The sequence below is a fragment of the Limtongia smithiae genome (genome assembly GCF_038497785.1).
Source record: "Limtongia smithiae strain NRRL Y-17922 unplaced genomic scaffold V1518scaffold_10, whole genome shotgun sequence".
Classification (NCBI taxonomy): Eukaryota; Fungi; Ascomycota; class Lipomycetes; order Lipomycetales; family Lipomycetaceae; genus Limtongia; species Limtongia smithiae.
In genome coordinates this window covers 1-13,870 of record NW_027117631.1, presented here as the reverse complement: position 1 = coordinate 13,870, position 13,870 = coordinate 1, and the positions used below count along the sequence as shown (strand labels likewise).

Genomic DNA, 13,870 nt, shown 5'->3' with positions numbered 1-13,870 from the left:
AAGACGACGCGCAACGGAAGAAGTGCTGCAGCCGCGCTGCTGCACCTCCTGCCGCCCGCGCTAGCCGAACACGACTAGCGCGGCAGTACAACCCCCGCGGTGCGCGCCCACAGCGCGTCTGCCGCGCCGCGCGGGAGCACGTGATTTGCATCGACGTCCGCGACTGCATTTCGCGCGTCCACACACACACCGCCGGCAGCCGCGGCGGCCGCGAGCCCGCACGCCGCGTAGCAGGAGTGGTAGAAGTCCGGCCGCACGCCCGGCTTGTCGCGCAGCCCGCCGCCACGCGCTTGTCCGCACGCTAGCACGTACTTCTGCAGGTCCGCGCCGCTCCACGCGGCACGCATTTCCCCATTTGGAAGGTGCGCGTAGCTGCCGCCCACCCACCACGCGTAGCACGCGTCCACGAGCTTGTTTGTCCGGCCTGCGAACCCGCCCTCCGGCTGCGTCTGCAGAGAACCCAGCCACCGCACCAGCGCGTCAGCGTCCAGCGTCGCCCACGCGCACACCGCCTCTGCCGTTCCCGCTGTCCCGCACTCATCCGCCAGCACCGCCAGCACCGCTAGCGCGCAAAAGGTGTACCCGCCGTGCGCTTCCCGCAACGCCTGCGCGCCGAACCCGCCCTCATAGCTCTGGCACGCCGCCACAAACTCCCCGCAGCCCGCCACCAGAGAAGGCGTCGCAATGTTCAGCAGCGCCGCCGTCGCGATTGCGCAGTATACGGCCCTGCCTTGTCAGCCCGCAGCAACGCACACGTACACACACACACTCACCGCACGTCCACTTCGCCCCCCTCATGCATGCGGAACCCACCGTCCGCCGTCTTCAGCGACAACATCCACGCATAAATCCGACCTCGGTCCAGCGCGGTCCACGCCTGGGTGTCTCCCGCAATCGCTAGTGCATTCACGCCCGCATACGTCGACGCCAGGTGAGCCATCTGCCCAAACCCCCCGCCCACGCCGCCGTCGTCCGGCGAAATGCATGCCAATATCGTCAATACCGCCCGCGTCTTGCGCTCCGTCGTCAGAGACTCCGGCGACAGCACCGCAAGCGCCTGCAGCACCCAGTACACTAGCCATGGCTTCGATGCATCGAGACCCGTGAAACTCGCCCCCAGGCTGTCCTCCTCAAACACGCTTTCTAGAAATCGCACGTGCGCACTCCGATTCAGCACCGCGACCTGCCCTTCGAGTATTAGTCCAGCGCACATCGCCGCCGTCTCAGTCTGCCGCGTTGACGTCTCCGTCACTAAACTGTCCATTAGAGGTACGTAGTCGTTGTGCACCACGTTCATCTCTGCCGCCATTTGTGCGCCAAACACCGCACTCGCCTGACGTCGCGCCGTCCGTGATCTGCCCTGGCTGTCGTCGTCATCGTCGTCGTCGTCGTCCTCCGACGATGCCGTGGTGAGTGACGGCGACAGCGAGCTCGTTGACAGTGGTGATCCCGTGCCGTCGTACCCTCCCACATACGCTCCTGCGACTGCGCCGCGCTCTCCCGTCCGTGTCCGTGTAAACACCACTCTTGGAACTCTGCCGGGGCGCATTTCTCCGTTGGGTTGTCGTTTCAATCTGACGCCTAGAAGACTTGACTGACCTCCCTCACGGTCTACAGCCGCACTACCCTAAGGGCCTCGTACTCATGACATCCACATCCTCGCTCATGTATTGGACACCTAACTTCACCTACTCCGCGTCCGAATCATCATAAAACTCGTCATCTGAATCGTCCTGCAGCTGCTCAAAGTTCACCTTGTACCGCAGCAGCGCGCCAATCCCGCCGAATCCGCGCACAAACTGGGCACCCTCCGACGACTTATCCGTCACAAACTCTAGCGTCGCGCCGAAGTCCATGTACTTCTCAGCCAGCCACTCGATCAGTGGCTTCTCGTCCATCACCTCCATCTCCTGCCCCGTGGCCTTGTCCAAAAACTTCTCCCGCGAGCTCGCCTCATTCGCTTTCGCCACATGGATGATCACCGGCTCCCCCGTCGAGCTTTTCAAAGTGTACCGCATCACGTCCAGGTTCTCGTACACAATCACCGTCTCGCACGCCCCCAGGTCTAGCGCCTTCAGCGTGTCCTCTACCCCATAGCAGTACTTGCCCGTGTCCTGCGCAATCTCATCAAAGTACTGCAGAATCAGCCGCTTCTCCTGGATGAACTTGACGTTCGACAAAGCCTCCGCTGACAGCTCGATCGCCTGGTTGAATCCGTTCTCGCCGCCGTACGACACATCCACGACCTTGATGATCTTCGCCTGCAGACGCCCGTCAAACATGTCAGATTGTGACAGCTCCGTCTTAAAGTCGGCAGAACCTGCCAGAATCAACCCTGTGACGTTGACCTTATCGTTTGTAATGAAGTTGGCCACAGCTGCCTCCGCCACCTTGCGCACGTAGTTGTGCCGCTTCTCCTCTCGCAACCGTGCAAAGCGCAGCGCAGACTGACCACCACGGCCGTGCTTCTTCGGCAGATCCACAGAGAACTTGTACAGCACCTCGCGCGTATTGCCGGAGAGCGTGCCAAACAGTGCACCGTTACCGTCCATGACAATGAACCCGAACCGCGAGTTCGACTCCAGCAGCTCTGATAACGCCTCAGTGTGGAACTTGTTGTCGCACAGGTACAGCGACGTATTAATCGGCTTGAACGGCTCAAAGTCAATGTTCAGTCTGCGTTCCTTGCCCTCCGCCGTGATGACTTCACCGCAGTAGATGACGAGGCCATTAGGCGGCACCCGGTTGTACAGCTTTAGTCGCTGTTGTGTCGACGTGATCGCGCTCAGCACCGACAGACGGTTCACTCGTGATTTGATGTTCGACGCCGTGCCCTGTGTGTGTCAACGCTGTGCTACTCTGGCGAATGAGCCGACACTTACGTATTCATCAGCCAGCAACTTTGCAATTCTTGGAATCTGATCCTTGGGTGCTGCAGAACTGTTAGCACCACCTTGCTCCCTGCTCATGCGCATGTATACTTACGGATAATAAGCGAAATCATTGACGTGCCGTTTCCTCGTGCTGCCTCCAAACTATGCAAAATCAGCATGCTCCGTTTCAACGAGCCCAGTGTGCGCGCCACCCACCTCTTAATGAGCCTGCAGCAGTTAGTATACATACACAATATGCACGCACACAGCGCACTCACTTTTTGACTTTCCAGATCTCGATATTCTTCTCCGCGTCGGTCTCCTCTCCAGATGCCGGTGCCATGTTTACTGTAGTAAAGGCGGTGGTGGTGGCAAAAATTCAGGCTAGTTCTCGTTGTTGGTATTGTACACCGTACAACAAACAAAACTCCACGCGGGCGCAAATACTATCGTCTGAAAGTGCAACGAAAGAAGCACAACGAAAACGCCTGGAACAGAACAGGACAAGCAATCGAGAGATGCTCTTCGTTTGCGGATTCAACTCGACCGCGTTTTTTTTTCGTCCGCTGTACTGTCTCAAGTGCGACCCTAACCCTGTTTGCTAAGACACCCGCGGTGTCTAGATTCTCTATAAAACTACATATGCGGAGCACAGGAACAGAGTAATCAATCGATCATCTCGGCCTCGGCAAGCAGGAGTTCGAGGTCAAAATTCTTGCCGCCCTTGAACATCTCGAGGAGATTGTGTCGGCGGAGGGCCTTTGCGCGTTCGTAGGCAGACTCGGCATGAGTGTCAGCGTTATAGAACTTCTGCAGAGTAAGAACAAGGAAGTGGGCGTCGGCGTTGGACACGTTCATGTCTCTCTCGACGGAGCCGTTGAAGAGCACGATGCCGTGGGACTCTGCTAGTTCAGTGTGGAAGATGAGGGTGGTGTGCGGCCGCGCAAACTCCTTGTGGGCCTTGAACTCGAGGAGCGACGTCATAATGCAGTGACTCGTATAGTCTTCGGGAAAGGTCCACTGCATAAATTGGATCTCTGCCGCGGTGCTCTTGCCGCCGGCGGACAGTGGTGCGGCATCCGCGCCAGACTCGATGGGGCTGCGAGGCAGCGGGAGGACAAAAATCGGATAGGCCTTTGCGGTCTGCCGCATGCGCTTGAACACGTCGGCCGGGAGCACGGCGCAGAGCGCGTTCGGGTCGTTGGCAAACCGTGCGCGCCAGATGAGCTCGATCTCGCGCGGCACTGTGTGCTGCCGGAGTTTGTCGACGTCGATGAAGGAGGCCAGGGTCTTCATTGATTGTTCCTTGGAGATCTTGGGGATTACGGGCGGACGTGGTGTAGCTTTGGCTTGAGCGTCCTCTGCTGCGGGAGAGGTGGTCGTGCTGAAGCTAACCGGTGCAGTCGTGGCGGCGGTGTTGATGGACGGCGCGAGGGGTTCCCGTTCGCGAAGCTGCTTATAGTTGTCTTCGTAGTGAACTTTGAGATCTTCGAGAGTGGAGACTCCTTTCCTGCGAGGAGCCAATCAGTACATGTGGCAGCGTGGTGGGAAGAGGACGAACTCTTTCATAGCTCGCTCAAGCTTATCCTTGTAGCGCGCCGCGATAGCATTGTTCGTTGTATCAAGAGCGTAGCCCCGCTGCGGACACACCAATTGTAACCGGACGGATGTGCGCAGCACGCAAGCCGCGCGCCGACGTACAAGAAGGGGGATTGCGCCGACCATGTCGGAGTTGGGGAAGCTCGCGCACGCCACGGCGGAGAGTCGTCGAGCTCGGGGACTATTCACGTGACGCACGTGACGCACGTGACGCACGTGACGCGATGCCGGGAGCCGAGATTGGCGCAGATATCCGCGGAGTACGCGGATGTGCGGAGCCATGCCATCGCGAGGATCCCAGAAACACCGCGACGCGTCGCCGCTGCTCGCCGCAAGAGTTACCTGCGCGACGCGTCGCGACGCGGGATCGCGGGCCGGCCCGCGTGGAATAGGTCAAGCCTGGAACGCGTCTCTGGGGCATCTGCGCAACGCGACGACGCGCCGCTTCCTGTTTGCGTTCGCTACTCCGTCTTCGGCGGTCGGCTACGTTGCAGCAGAGGCGCTGTCTCGGGGACGTAGGCGCGGGTATCCTCTCCGCAAACCCGCGTGACAGCCCGCATTTCTGAACCAAAATAGGGCCGCGCCTGGGGCCGAGCCTGCGCAAGCCGCGCTGCCCGCGTAGACTGCGGCACGCGCGCGGCGCGCCCGGGCCGGCCTGCGCTAGGCTGGTTCGGGCGGGCCACCAGGACGCTCCGCCGGCCGCCGCGATCTTCACCACTTCTTCTCCTCCTTCTCTCCTCACCGCCACAGGTCGCCCCGCCTTCGTTCTCCGGAACACCTCTCCACTCAATCCTGCTCTCCGACGACCTCTCGCGGTACCCTGCCGTGCGCATCGCCGCAATGGCCTCCGCATCCGCCTCCTCTCACACCGCTAGCCATCCCCATCCGCACCCGCGCCCCATCGCACCGCGGCCGGCACTGCGGCCCATCCTACCCAAGCCCCCCGCCATCACGCCTGCGCCGGTTCCCGCCTCGACTGCGACTTCCGCATCTGCCGTCCCCGCTACCGGTGCCGCCACGGCCTCGACATCCTCCCTCGCCGCGTCTTCTCTCTCACACCTTGGCACGCGGGTCATCGGCTCCGTCGCTTCGTCCATCCTCGCAGGCTCCACCACCATCACTCTGCCCCCGCGGCCTTCCGCCTCGCGTTCAAAAGCTAAGAAGCGTGCTTCCCCCGACCGCGTCGTTGCTCCCGCCCCAGCCGTCCGCGCCGATGTCGTCCTGGAGAAGAAGATAGAGACGCTTTCGGCCTCCCAGGTCGCAAATCTCAAAAAACGCCGAAAGGCGAAATGTGAGTCCTCTCCCTCTCTTTGCTGTTGATTTTGGCATGCACACGCCTTTGTTTGGACTGAGGCGATTCTGGACCCATTCGCACCCGGGGTCGCGTACGCCCGCCGGGGTCCCCACCGCGAATTTTCTCAACGTCTCTGCTTCCCCGGTTCAGGCACCCCTCGCCCGTAGCGCCGTCGACCGCCTTTTTTTCTTTCTATTCCACCTTCTGCGACGCGCTGCAGGCGTTCCGGTTCGCTTTCCTGGTGCTGCTGCGCGACAGGCGGAGGCCATGTTATCCCGTGGCTTCGGTGATACGGCTCGTACTGTGTACTACCCCGGTCCCCGCAGTCCTTGGACCCCTGGCAACCCGGCAGCACCTCCGCCTCGACTATGACCGCCGCCGATGGCGCAATGGACGCTTCCTGCGATTCCGCTCGCTCTTGCACACTATTCTACCCGTGTTGTGGTACCAGCGCCCCCGGTTGTCCGGTCGATGGGTGTGGCATGGGCGCGTGCATGCCATCATTAAGGTTTGCTTGCTAATGCGATACGTCACTTTCTAGCCGACTCTCCAGCCACAGCTTCCCCAGCCTCCTCCACACCAGCCACGTCTGCTGCGCCCTCGCCAGCACGTGCAGCGCCTCCCAGCCACGCAGTCAGGCATTGCATCGCTATCCCCCATTCCGCCGCGGCGACCCCCAAGCACATCACCAACCCGGCAGACATCTTCAGCGGCTTCTCTGATATCGACAACGATGCCGACGCCGACCCTGCCGCCCTTAACCCTAGTACCTTCACCTTCGCTGCCAATCCTGCCTGGTGGTCCGCTGACGCTACTACCGTCTCCATACCGCCATCCTCGCTCTACATGCCCGGCGGCGGCAGCGCAAAGCTCGCAGCTGTCGCCAAAAATGCCACAGCGGCGGCAGCGGCACGCCGCCGTATAGACCGCTCGCTCTCATCGTCCTCTTCCTCCTCCCTCTCGTCCTCCATGTCCTCCACCGCCTACTTCTCCGACTCCACCATCAGCACCGGAGTCTCTAGCATCCTTATGGATGACTCTTTCGAGTCATCCAAACGCGTTGATGCCGATATCTCCGATATGATACACCGCCTCATAACCGGCGACGAGTCGACATACCCCACCCATCGCAGCATCGAGATGCGGCGAAACAGTCTCGCCAGTATAGAGGATGAGGACGAGGAAATGCTCTTCGCCACAGAGACTGACACCACCAGCGTTCGCCGCGCTCGAGCGATGGCCTTAGATGGCCGGCGCAAGAATCTGGCAGACGCCTCAAAGCAAGCCCCATTACGTGCCCTCCTGGCTATCTCACCGCCCTCCTCTGTAATCACCTCGTCTTCTTCCGCGAAGAGCTCGCCGTCCGTCATGTCGCCCGACTCGACTCCAGCTCCGTTCACCGCCGCCTCCGCGCCGATCCCGCTTCCCCGTATGTCGCTCAGTCGGTCTAACTCTGAGCCGGCATCCATCACTATTCCTGCCGAGAAAAACTCGTTCGAAGATGAATTTGAGACCGACTTCTTTCTTAATCGTGAGATGCTGGTGCAAAAGGGAATCCGCCCAGTTACTGGCAACGTTCGGCGGAGCACTCCGCAGCTTGAGAAGAGCGGGCTTCTCGGCGCCGCCGGCAAGGTTATCGGTCTGGCCTCTAGCACACGACAACTGCATCCCAAAATCGAGATCCAGGATACCGAGATCTCATCCGATCTCAGCTCGCATTTTGGCATCGTCCTTCCGTCGTCGTCCTTATCGTCGCCGGCCTCGGCACAAACGCCATCTGTCGCCAGCAACGGCCGGTTAGTATTCTCATCGGCGCAGGGCGGGGCTGACGTGGAGGATGACGAAATGACGTCAACTTCACAAGACGAGGAGGTTGGCAGCATGGACATTGATATCGACATCGATGCCGCTGACGTCGACCCATCGGATTCCCTGTTCGGCGGGTTCGAACGGTTCGGCACAGGCGCCATAGAAGACGATCCATTCACGTTTTTGGATATTGGGGGCAACGAGGTCGTCGAGAGCACAATTGGTTGGTAGTACTGTCTGTAAATCTGTAACTATGCATACGTCATGATGCCAAGTTTTTCGTGCTTGCAGTTCTTTATTTTCGTTTTGGTTCGTATAGCAGGACGGATATTATGTGTTTTGTTTTTATGGTGGGCGAGTTTTGATGATGGTTGCACGCTTTTTTAATACGGATGATATCCACAAGTTTAACTATTACTGAAGATAAAATGCGAGCTTTGGCTTCATGGCTATATTTTCTTCGTAGTTACGCACTAAAAAGTTATCCTCATTTTGCATGTTACGGATTCCAGATCGACTTTTCGTGATACCTCTGTCTCATGGTTTGAAGCTTCAATTCTGCCTTCTGAGCAAGCTCGATGCGGCGCCGAAGGCAATATCGCGCAACGCGGTTTTTAAACTGTACCAACGCGTTATTGTCGCTGCTGCCATCTATGTTCCAGATCTCAGCGATAACGCTTCTGTATCTGCCTTTCAAGAGCTGCCGGTCGGTGGCTACCAGTGCAAGCTTTTCGGGCGTGTTTGGCGTCGTGAAGAGCTTGAACAGGAGCTCAAGGTCGGCAAGTGCGAGGGTGGACGCGATTTTAGAGATGGCAAAACGAAGTACGATGTCTAGCGTGACGATAGTCGGGCGGAGAACTTCACGCGAGTCCATGTCGGCGGCGTCAGTGGATCTCGTCTGCGGATAGTTTTGGAGTTGCATATGCCTGAGCACACCAAGAATATCGAGCGGGTAGGCGCCAAAGATCTTCAAGTATTCCATGACCATAAGCTGCGGTGACCAGCGTAGACCCATCATATGGATAAAGTCAGTTGCGATATGGACGGTCATCGGCACGCCGGCGGTTTTCATCTGCTCGAGAATCTTGATCGCACTGGTCGCGGCGACGTCCGCGTCTGTATCGTTCTTCGCTCTGATGGCGGCGTACATGCGTCGCTTATATGCATTGAAGGCAATGTAGTATGGTTGTGGATCTGGCCCACTGCCGGCAGCGACATCTTTAGCGAAACTATTAAAAGTACGTAGCGCGTGCGCGGTATTGCCGACTATGATGGCGGCCTGCATCATCTGCGTTGTCAATGACATCCCGAGGTCATTGCCATGTCGCCTGCGGACTTGGGTGATCAAGCTGAAGTAATTGTCTTGATACCACGGGCTCAAGTCCGACAGTGTACGCTGGTGGCGCGGTAGCCGCTGCTGGCGATTGTACTCGCCGGGAACGCCTAGCTTCGTTCGGTTCCTTGTGGGCTTGGTCTTCAGAAGCACTAGCGGTATGAGCCGCTTCAGCAGCCGTAGGTACGACTTCGGGCTCAGCGCTAGCGGCGTGCGCTTTATGGTGTTCACGGTCTCTCCCGCTCTCTGTGCGCGTGCTTTGTCTTCGCGCGTGCGCCAGCGCCCACTCATATCGATCTCCTTGATGAGGCGGGCATTGTGGTAGATTGCTCGTCTTTTCAGTTTCTCGCCGTCGCGGAGCAGGCTCGAAATCACAGTGTCGCAGATTGCGGTGTCAAGCGGCTGGCCGAGGCGGACCATCTCTAGGAGAAAGCGGGGGTATTCTTGTGGCCGTAGATTGCGGAGCAGCAACTGCAGTGTCACGGGTCTGAAGACGAATTTCGCGGCAGTAGAGCAGTGCAGGCTGGGGAGGGATATGGTACTAATGAAGTCAAGAAGACGGTTGCGCGACAGGGCAGCTTCGCGCGCAAGGACAGGATCGCGCCGTGCTCTACGTGACTCGACACGCAACATGCGGATGACCTCCGTGAGCGCAAAGTCCAGAGCCGGTTCCACGATCCTAGCGTACTCCGCTTCGACAGCGAGGTTGTGGACCGCCATTGCCGCAAACGCACTTGCGTGATGGGACACGACACGCGCGACGAACTCCATGGCATGGTTCGTCATATCGCGGACACAGAGCTGGCGGACAAGCGGGCGCAAAACCGCGAGCTGCAGGTAGAAGTCGCTCGGGGAGAGAGCCGTAGTCTGTGTATGGTGCGGCAACAGAGCGTCCCAGAATTCCCAAAGTTCACGCACACCGCAGTGGTGCGCAACGATGATGAGAAGGGTCGTAAGGAGGGCGATGTCACGGCTGCCGGCGGTGGTGGCGATGGCGTTTGCGTCAGAAGCGGCTAGTTCGCCGACGCAGAAGCGCCAGTCATTGAGTGCCGCAGCGACAGAGGCGGGGGTTGCGCGACACAGGTGCACACACGCAGTCGTCCATCGGTCGCGGGGAACACAGGACAGCGGAATACTGCTCTTGGGGAGCGAGAGTGAGACCAGGGCTAGGTTCCGCCGCGGCACGGGGCGAAGGACGAGTGCCACGAGTCGTACCGGGCGCATGGTCGAGGTGGTGAAGTGCTCGGTGGAGCGACTGCCACTCCACACCGCTGGCCACATCGCCACCCATGCCGTAATGCCCCAGCACGACCCTGCACACACGCGCGACGCGGCCGCGGTAACGCGCCCGCCGCCGATTCCCGCCACGCTCCTGGATCTATTTACCACCGCGCCCCGCCGCTTCAGCAGCCACACGCTCCACGACGGCCGCGTGCGGAAGTTCCCGCACGCCCCGGAGAGCTGGGCGGCGCTCGTGTACCTGGACTGGCTGCCATGCGCGGCACGCGCTGCCGCGCTAGAGAATGCCGTCGCGATTGCTGTTGCCGCGGAGGCGGAGCGGGCCGACGGCCGGACCGTGCACTCGCTGGTGTTCTCTGGGGAGGGCGTAGCGCAGACACTCCACCTCTCGCTCTCGCCGCCGATCCAACTCGTTGGCCTCGCGACGCGAAATCTCTTCGTCGCTTGCGTGCGCTCTGCGCTGGCGGCGGCGCGACCCGGCGATCGCGTGCTCACGGTGCGCTTCCGGGCTGCCGCGCGCTGGGTCGCGAATCCCGAGCGCTCGAGGGAGTTTCTTGTCGTCGAGACGGCGGGCGCCAACGCGGGTCTGGACGCGCTGGGGCGCGCGGTACAACGTGTGTGCTCGGAGATGGATGTGCCGTGGTTCGCGATGTGGCGGCCACACGTCTCGATCGCGTGGCGGGCCGCGGACGCGCAGCGGCCGGCGGAGCGCATCGATGAGCTGCCGGAGGATCACGGCGAGGAGGACGCGGAGGCCTCGTTTGCAGTGCGGTTTGAGGGTGCGAAGGTCAAGACAGGCAATCGTGTGCACCGCGTGGCCATGGAATAGAACAGACAATAATTACAGTTGATTTTGAGACGCTTAAGCTGATGCGAGCTGCTTGGTGAAGAGAGCCGGCTCGCGGACGCGCACTTCGGTCGCTTATACAAACCCTCTTCCTCCCTGTACGCGCTCGTTGCCCGCCCACGCAAGCTAATTGCACCGTATTCCCAGTATCCAGACTCTCACGTTCTTGGTGCGTCGCGTCTGTACTCGCGCCATGCCGCTCGGTATCTTCGGTGCGTCGCTAGCCTATTCCCTTCGCTTCCAGCATCCTCTAACGCTCGCCCAGAACCCAAGTCTGAGCTTGTCAACAGCTCCGCACTAGCGAACCTGCGCCTGTACAAGTACTCGGTATGTTTGTTCTTCGTGTTTCCTGCACCTTGTCGCTGACAGCATCGCATGCCAGTCCGTCGACAAGTCGTTCATCTCAAACCACATCCTGCGGCACTACTGGAATGCAGTTGCGGAGCTGATGCCCCTATGGCTCGCGCCTAATGTCATCACCCTCATTGGCCTTGGATTCATATATATCAATGTTCTCTGCGTTATCATCTACCTGCCGGACCTCGTCGGACCGGGTCCGTCATGGGTCTACTTGTCTTTCGCCCTGGGCCTCTGGATGTACTCAACCATGGATAATGTTGACGGCAAGCAAGCGAGGTTAGTTTGTCCCCTCTGCTTGCTGCAACATGGTGCACTATTAACCATATTTATTGCAGACGGACCGGCTCCTCCTCACCTCTCGGCGAGCTCTTTGATCACGGAATTGACTCGCTCAATTGTACTCTTGGAGGCCTCATTCAGTGTGCCTGCATGGGTCTTGGAGCAACCGGAGCGGGTGCCTTTACCGTTCTTGTCTCATGTATGGCTATGTTTTTCTCCACATGGGAGACTTACCACACACATACTCTCTATCTCGGATACATCAACGGCCCGACTGAAGGAATTCTTATTGCCGTGTCTGTCATGTTGATTTCTTTCATCTGCGGTCCCCAGGTCTGGCTCCTTCCCTTGTCGCAAGTGCTCCCTTTTGTGCACTCAGCTTTCGCCGGGATTCCTCTCCGCGACCTCTTCGTTCTCACTGTTGCTCTGGCCTTTTTCACCACCCATCTCCCATTCTGCATCATCAATGTTTACCGGGCGAGGAGAGCCCATAATATGCCCTTCATTCCAACCCTACTAGAATGGATCCCTTTTGTTGGCTCCGCTATATCTGTCTACTTTTGGATCACCAGCTCCTACTCTGCCATCCTTACGCACAACCATCTGGTGCTCTTTTCTCTTGCAACATCTTTTTCGTTTGGTCGCGTCACCACGAAAATTATCCTTGCACACCTCACCCTTCAGCCATTTCCTTATTGGACAATTTTGATGGTCCCAGTATACATCGCTCCTCTTCTCTTCTGCTTTCTCCCTGCATGTGGAATCAACTTGTTTACTGGGACCTTCGAGGTCATCTATCTATGGGCTTATTTCTGGTTCAGCTTTATATATTTCATGTTGTGGGCTGATATTGTTATCAGTGCCATCTGTGCACATTTGGGAATCAGTTGCTTCAAGATCAAGCACTTCACTGCCAAGTCTGTATAATACTTGTTACCTCTACACATTAGTCTTTTTTAGAAAAGTATATATGCCACTGAGCTGTATGTGGGGCTGCCCATAAAAAAAGATGGGATATTGCTACATCCCTATCCCTATCCCTGTTGGAGTCCATATCCCTTCCATATACCTTTGTCCTGTTCAAATAACAGATAACAGATCAACAGCTTAGAAACCACTTCAAAGCACTTTATTATTGTTATACTAGGGACACTCAGTGTATAGTGGAAGTCCAGGCAACTTCATGCCTTGCTGTGAAGTCTGGGTGCTCTGCAGTCTAAGCACTGTGTAGTCATGTACAGGGAAATAGTTGTTGTTATTACTTTCCTTTGTCATTAGTGATATACCTACAGATCAATCTGTCCACAACATGGACAATAAACTCAGATTGATGAACATTGGAGTTTAAGGAAGGCTTGATGTCCTACCCCTTCCTCAGTGAAGACTGATCCATCAAGTGGGACAAAGTTAAGCTTGGAGCTCGCCAGTGGCAAGCATACCCCTGAGTGAACCTGACCCTGAGCAGGATACTGCATTGTGAAGGAATATGTAGACCCAGGGCATTGTATAGCACAGTCCAGGAGCTAGGGGAATCACTATTAATGCTGAGATGGCTGATATTTGTCCTTAATGATGTCATGAGTGTTAAGCTGCCATATCATAGGCAGTCCCTATGGTCTTCTAAGTTATGTCAGACTACTAACTGTTCACTGCTGAGCAACCAGAGAAGTTTCCACTACCTGTTCCAGAACTTCAGCTCTTCAGACTCTGTGCTATATCTTCTGTGTATACATTGATGTAGTAATTACTGGCAAACAGACACTGTGAACTAAGTCTGGATCAACAGACTTGCATGCTTGTACTTACTGTGAAGTCACAAGGCCATCAGGGTAACCAGAGAGTTGTAAGGTTTTCCTGGGGAGAGCAAGGGAGGAGTCATTGCAAAGGTGCATTGAGACTCACAAAGAAGAGAGCTGGGACTAAAGGTTGTGGGTGATAATTGAATTGCATGCTTTGAGACTTTGAGAAGTACCTGATCATACCTAGCATGTTGCTGTGCCTGTCACATTGTACAAGTACTGATAGGTCTGATCTTGTTGTTCAAAGGAGTCCATGATGATGTTGTAAGATCACCACCTTCTGGGTAGCCAGGGTGAGGGAGTCCATTGCAAGAGAGCACTGAGATTCACTAGAGAAAGAAGCCAGGACAGAGGGGGGAAGCTGGGTCTTTTATAGACACCAGCTGCTACAAACCCCTCTCGGATATTACAAACTCCCTTTGGCTATGACATCATAGC

General features: G+C 57.5%; 7 protein-coding genes across 7 annotated transcripts; 3 read left to right on the top strand and 4 right to left on the bottom strand.

Annotated features, from left to right (window-relative positions):
• Positions 1 to 74: 74 nt before the first annotated feature.
• V1518DRAFT_376056 (terpenoid cyclases/protein prenyltransferase alpha-alpha toroid) lies at positions 75 to 1,309 on the bottom strand (the record flags this gene model as incomplete). The annotated part of the gene is made up of 2 exons (XM_066901528.1): positions 75 to 726; positions 774 to 1,309. 2 exons carry the CDS (start codon positions 1,307 to 1,309, stop codon positions 75 to 77), a joined length of 1,188 nt encoding a protein of 395 aa, XP_066758040.1.
• A 272-nt stretch (positions 1,310 to 1,581) lies between these two features.
• On the bottom strand, positions 1,582 to 3,216 carry V1518DRAFT_445243 (polypeptide release factor; the record flags this gene model as incomplete). Its single annotated transcript, XM_066906458.1, has 5 exons — positions 1,582 to 2,834; positions 2,883 to 2,932; positions 2,986 to 3,035; positions 3,090 to 3,101; positions 3,152 to 3,216. 5 exons carry the CDS (start codon positions 3,214 to 3,216, stop codon positions 1,689 to 1,691), a joined length of 1,323 nt encoding a protein of 440 aa, XP_066758039.1. The 3' UTR covers positions 1,582 to 1,688.
• Positions 3,217 to 3,539: 323 nt separating this feature from the next.
• V1518DRAFT_376389 (ATP11 protein-domain-containing protein) lies at positions 3,540 to 4,598 on the bottom strand (the record flags this gene model as incomplete). The annotated part of the gene is made up of 3 exons (XM_066901540.1): positions 3,540 to 4,257; positions 4,300 to 4,383; positions 4,435 to 4,598. The coding sequence occupies 3 exons, from the start codon at positions 4,596 to 4,598 to the stop codon at positions 3,540 to 3,542; spliced, it is 966 nt and encodes a 321-aa protein (XP_066758038.1).
• A 608-nt stretch (positions 4,599 to 5,206) lies between these two features.
• On the top strand, positions 5,207 to 8,264 carry V1518DRAFT_420038 (uncharacterized protein). The gene is made up of 2 exons (XM_066904910.1): positions 5,207 to 5,763; positions 6,308 to 8,264. Exons 1-2 carry the CDS (start codon positions 5,313 to 5,315, stop codon positions 7,804 to 7,806), a joined length of 1,950 nt encoding a protein of 649 aa, XP_066758037.1. The 5' UTR covers positions 5,207 to 5,312; the 3' UTR covers positions 7,807 to 8,264.
• Positions 7,949 to 10,484, bottom strand: V1518DRAFT_420037 (uncharacterized protein). The gene has a single exon (XM_066904909.1). It carries the CDS (start codon positions 10,187 to 10,189, stop codon positions 8,075 to 8,077), a length of 2,115 nt encoding a protein of 704 aa, XP_066758036.1. The 5' UTR covers positions 10,190 to 10,484; the 3' UTR covers positions 7,949 to 8,074.
• Positions 10,206 to 10,976, top strand: V1518DRAFT_428608 (U6 snRNA phosphodiesterase Usb1; the record flags this gene model as incomplete). The annotated part of the gene is made up of 1 exon (XM_066906097.1): positions 10,206 to 10,976. The coding sequence occupies one exon, from the start codon at positions 10,206 to 10,208 to the stop codon at positions 10,974 to 10,976; it is 771 nt and encodes a 256-aa protein (XP_066758035.1).
• Positions 10,977 to 11,024: 48 nt separating this feature from the next.
• V1518DRAFT_68228 (CDP-alcohol phosphatidyltransferase-domain-containing protein) lies at positions 11,025 to 12,675 on the top strand. Its single transcript, XM_066906649.1, has 4 exons — positions 11,025 to 11,206; positions 11,260 to 11,321; positions 11,377 to 11,630; positions 11,690 to 12,675. Exons 1-4 carry the CDS (start codon positions 11,188 to 11,190, stop codon positions 12,558 to 12,560), a joined length of 1,206 nt encoding a protein of 401 aa, XP_066758034.1. The 5' UTR covers positions 11,025 to 11,187; the 3' UTR covers positions 12,561 to 12,675.
• Positions 12,676 to 13,870: the final 1,195 nt, after the last annotated feature.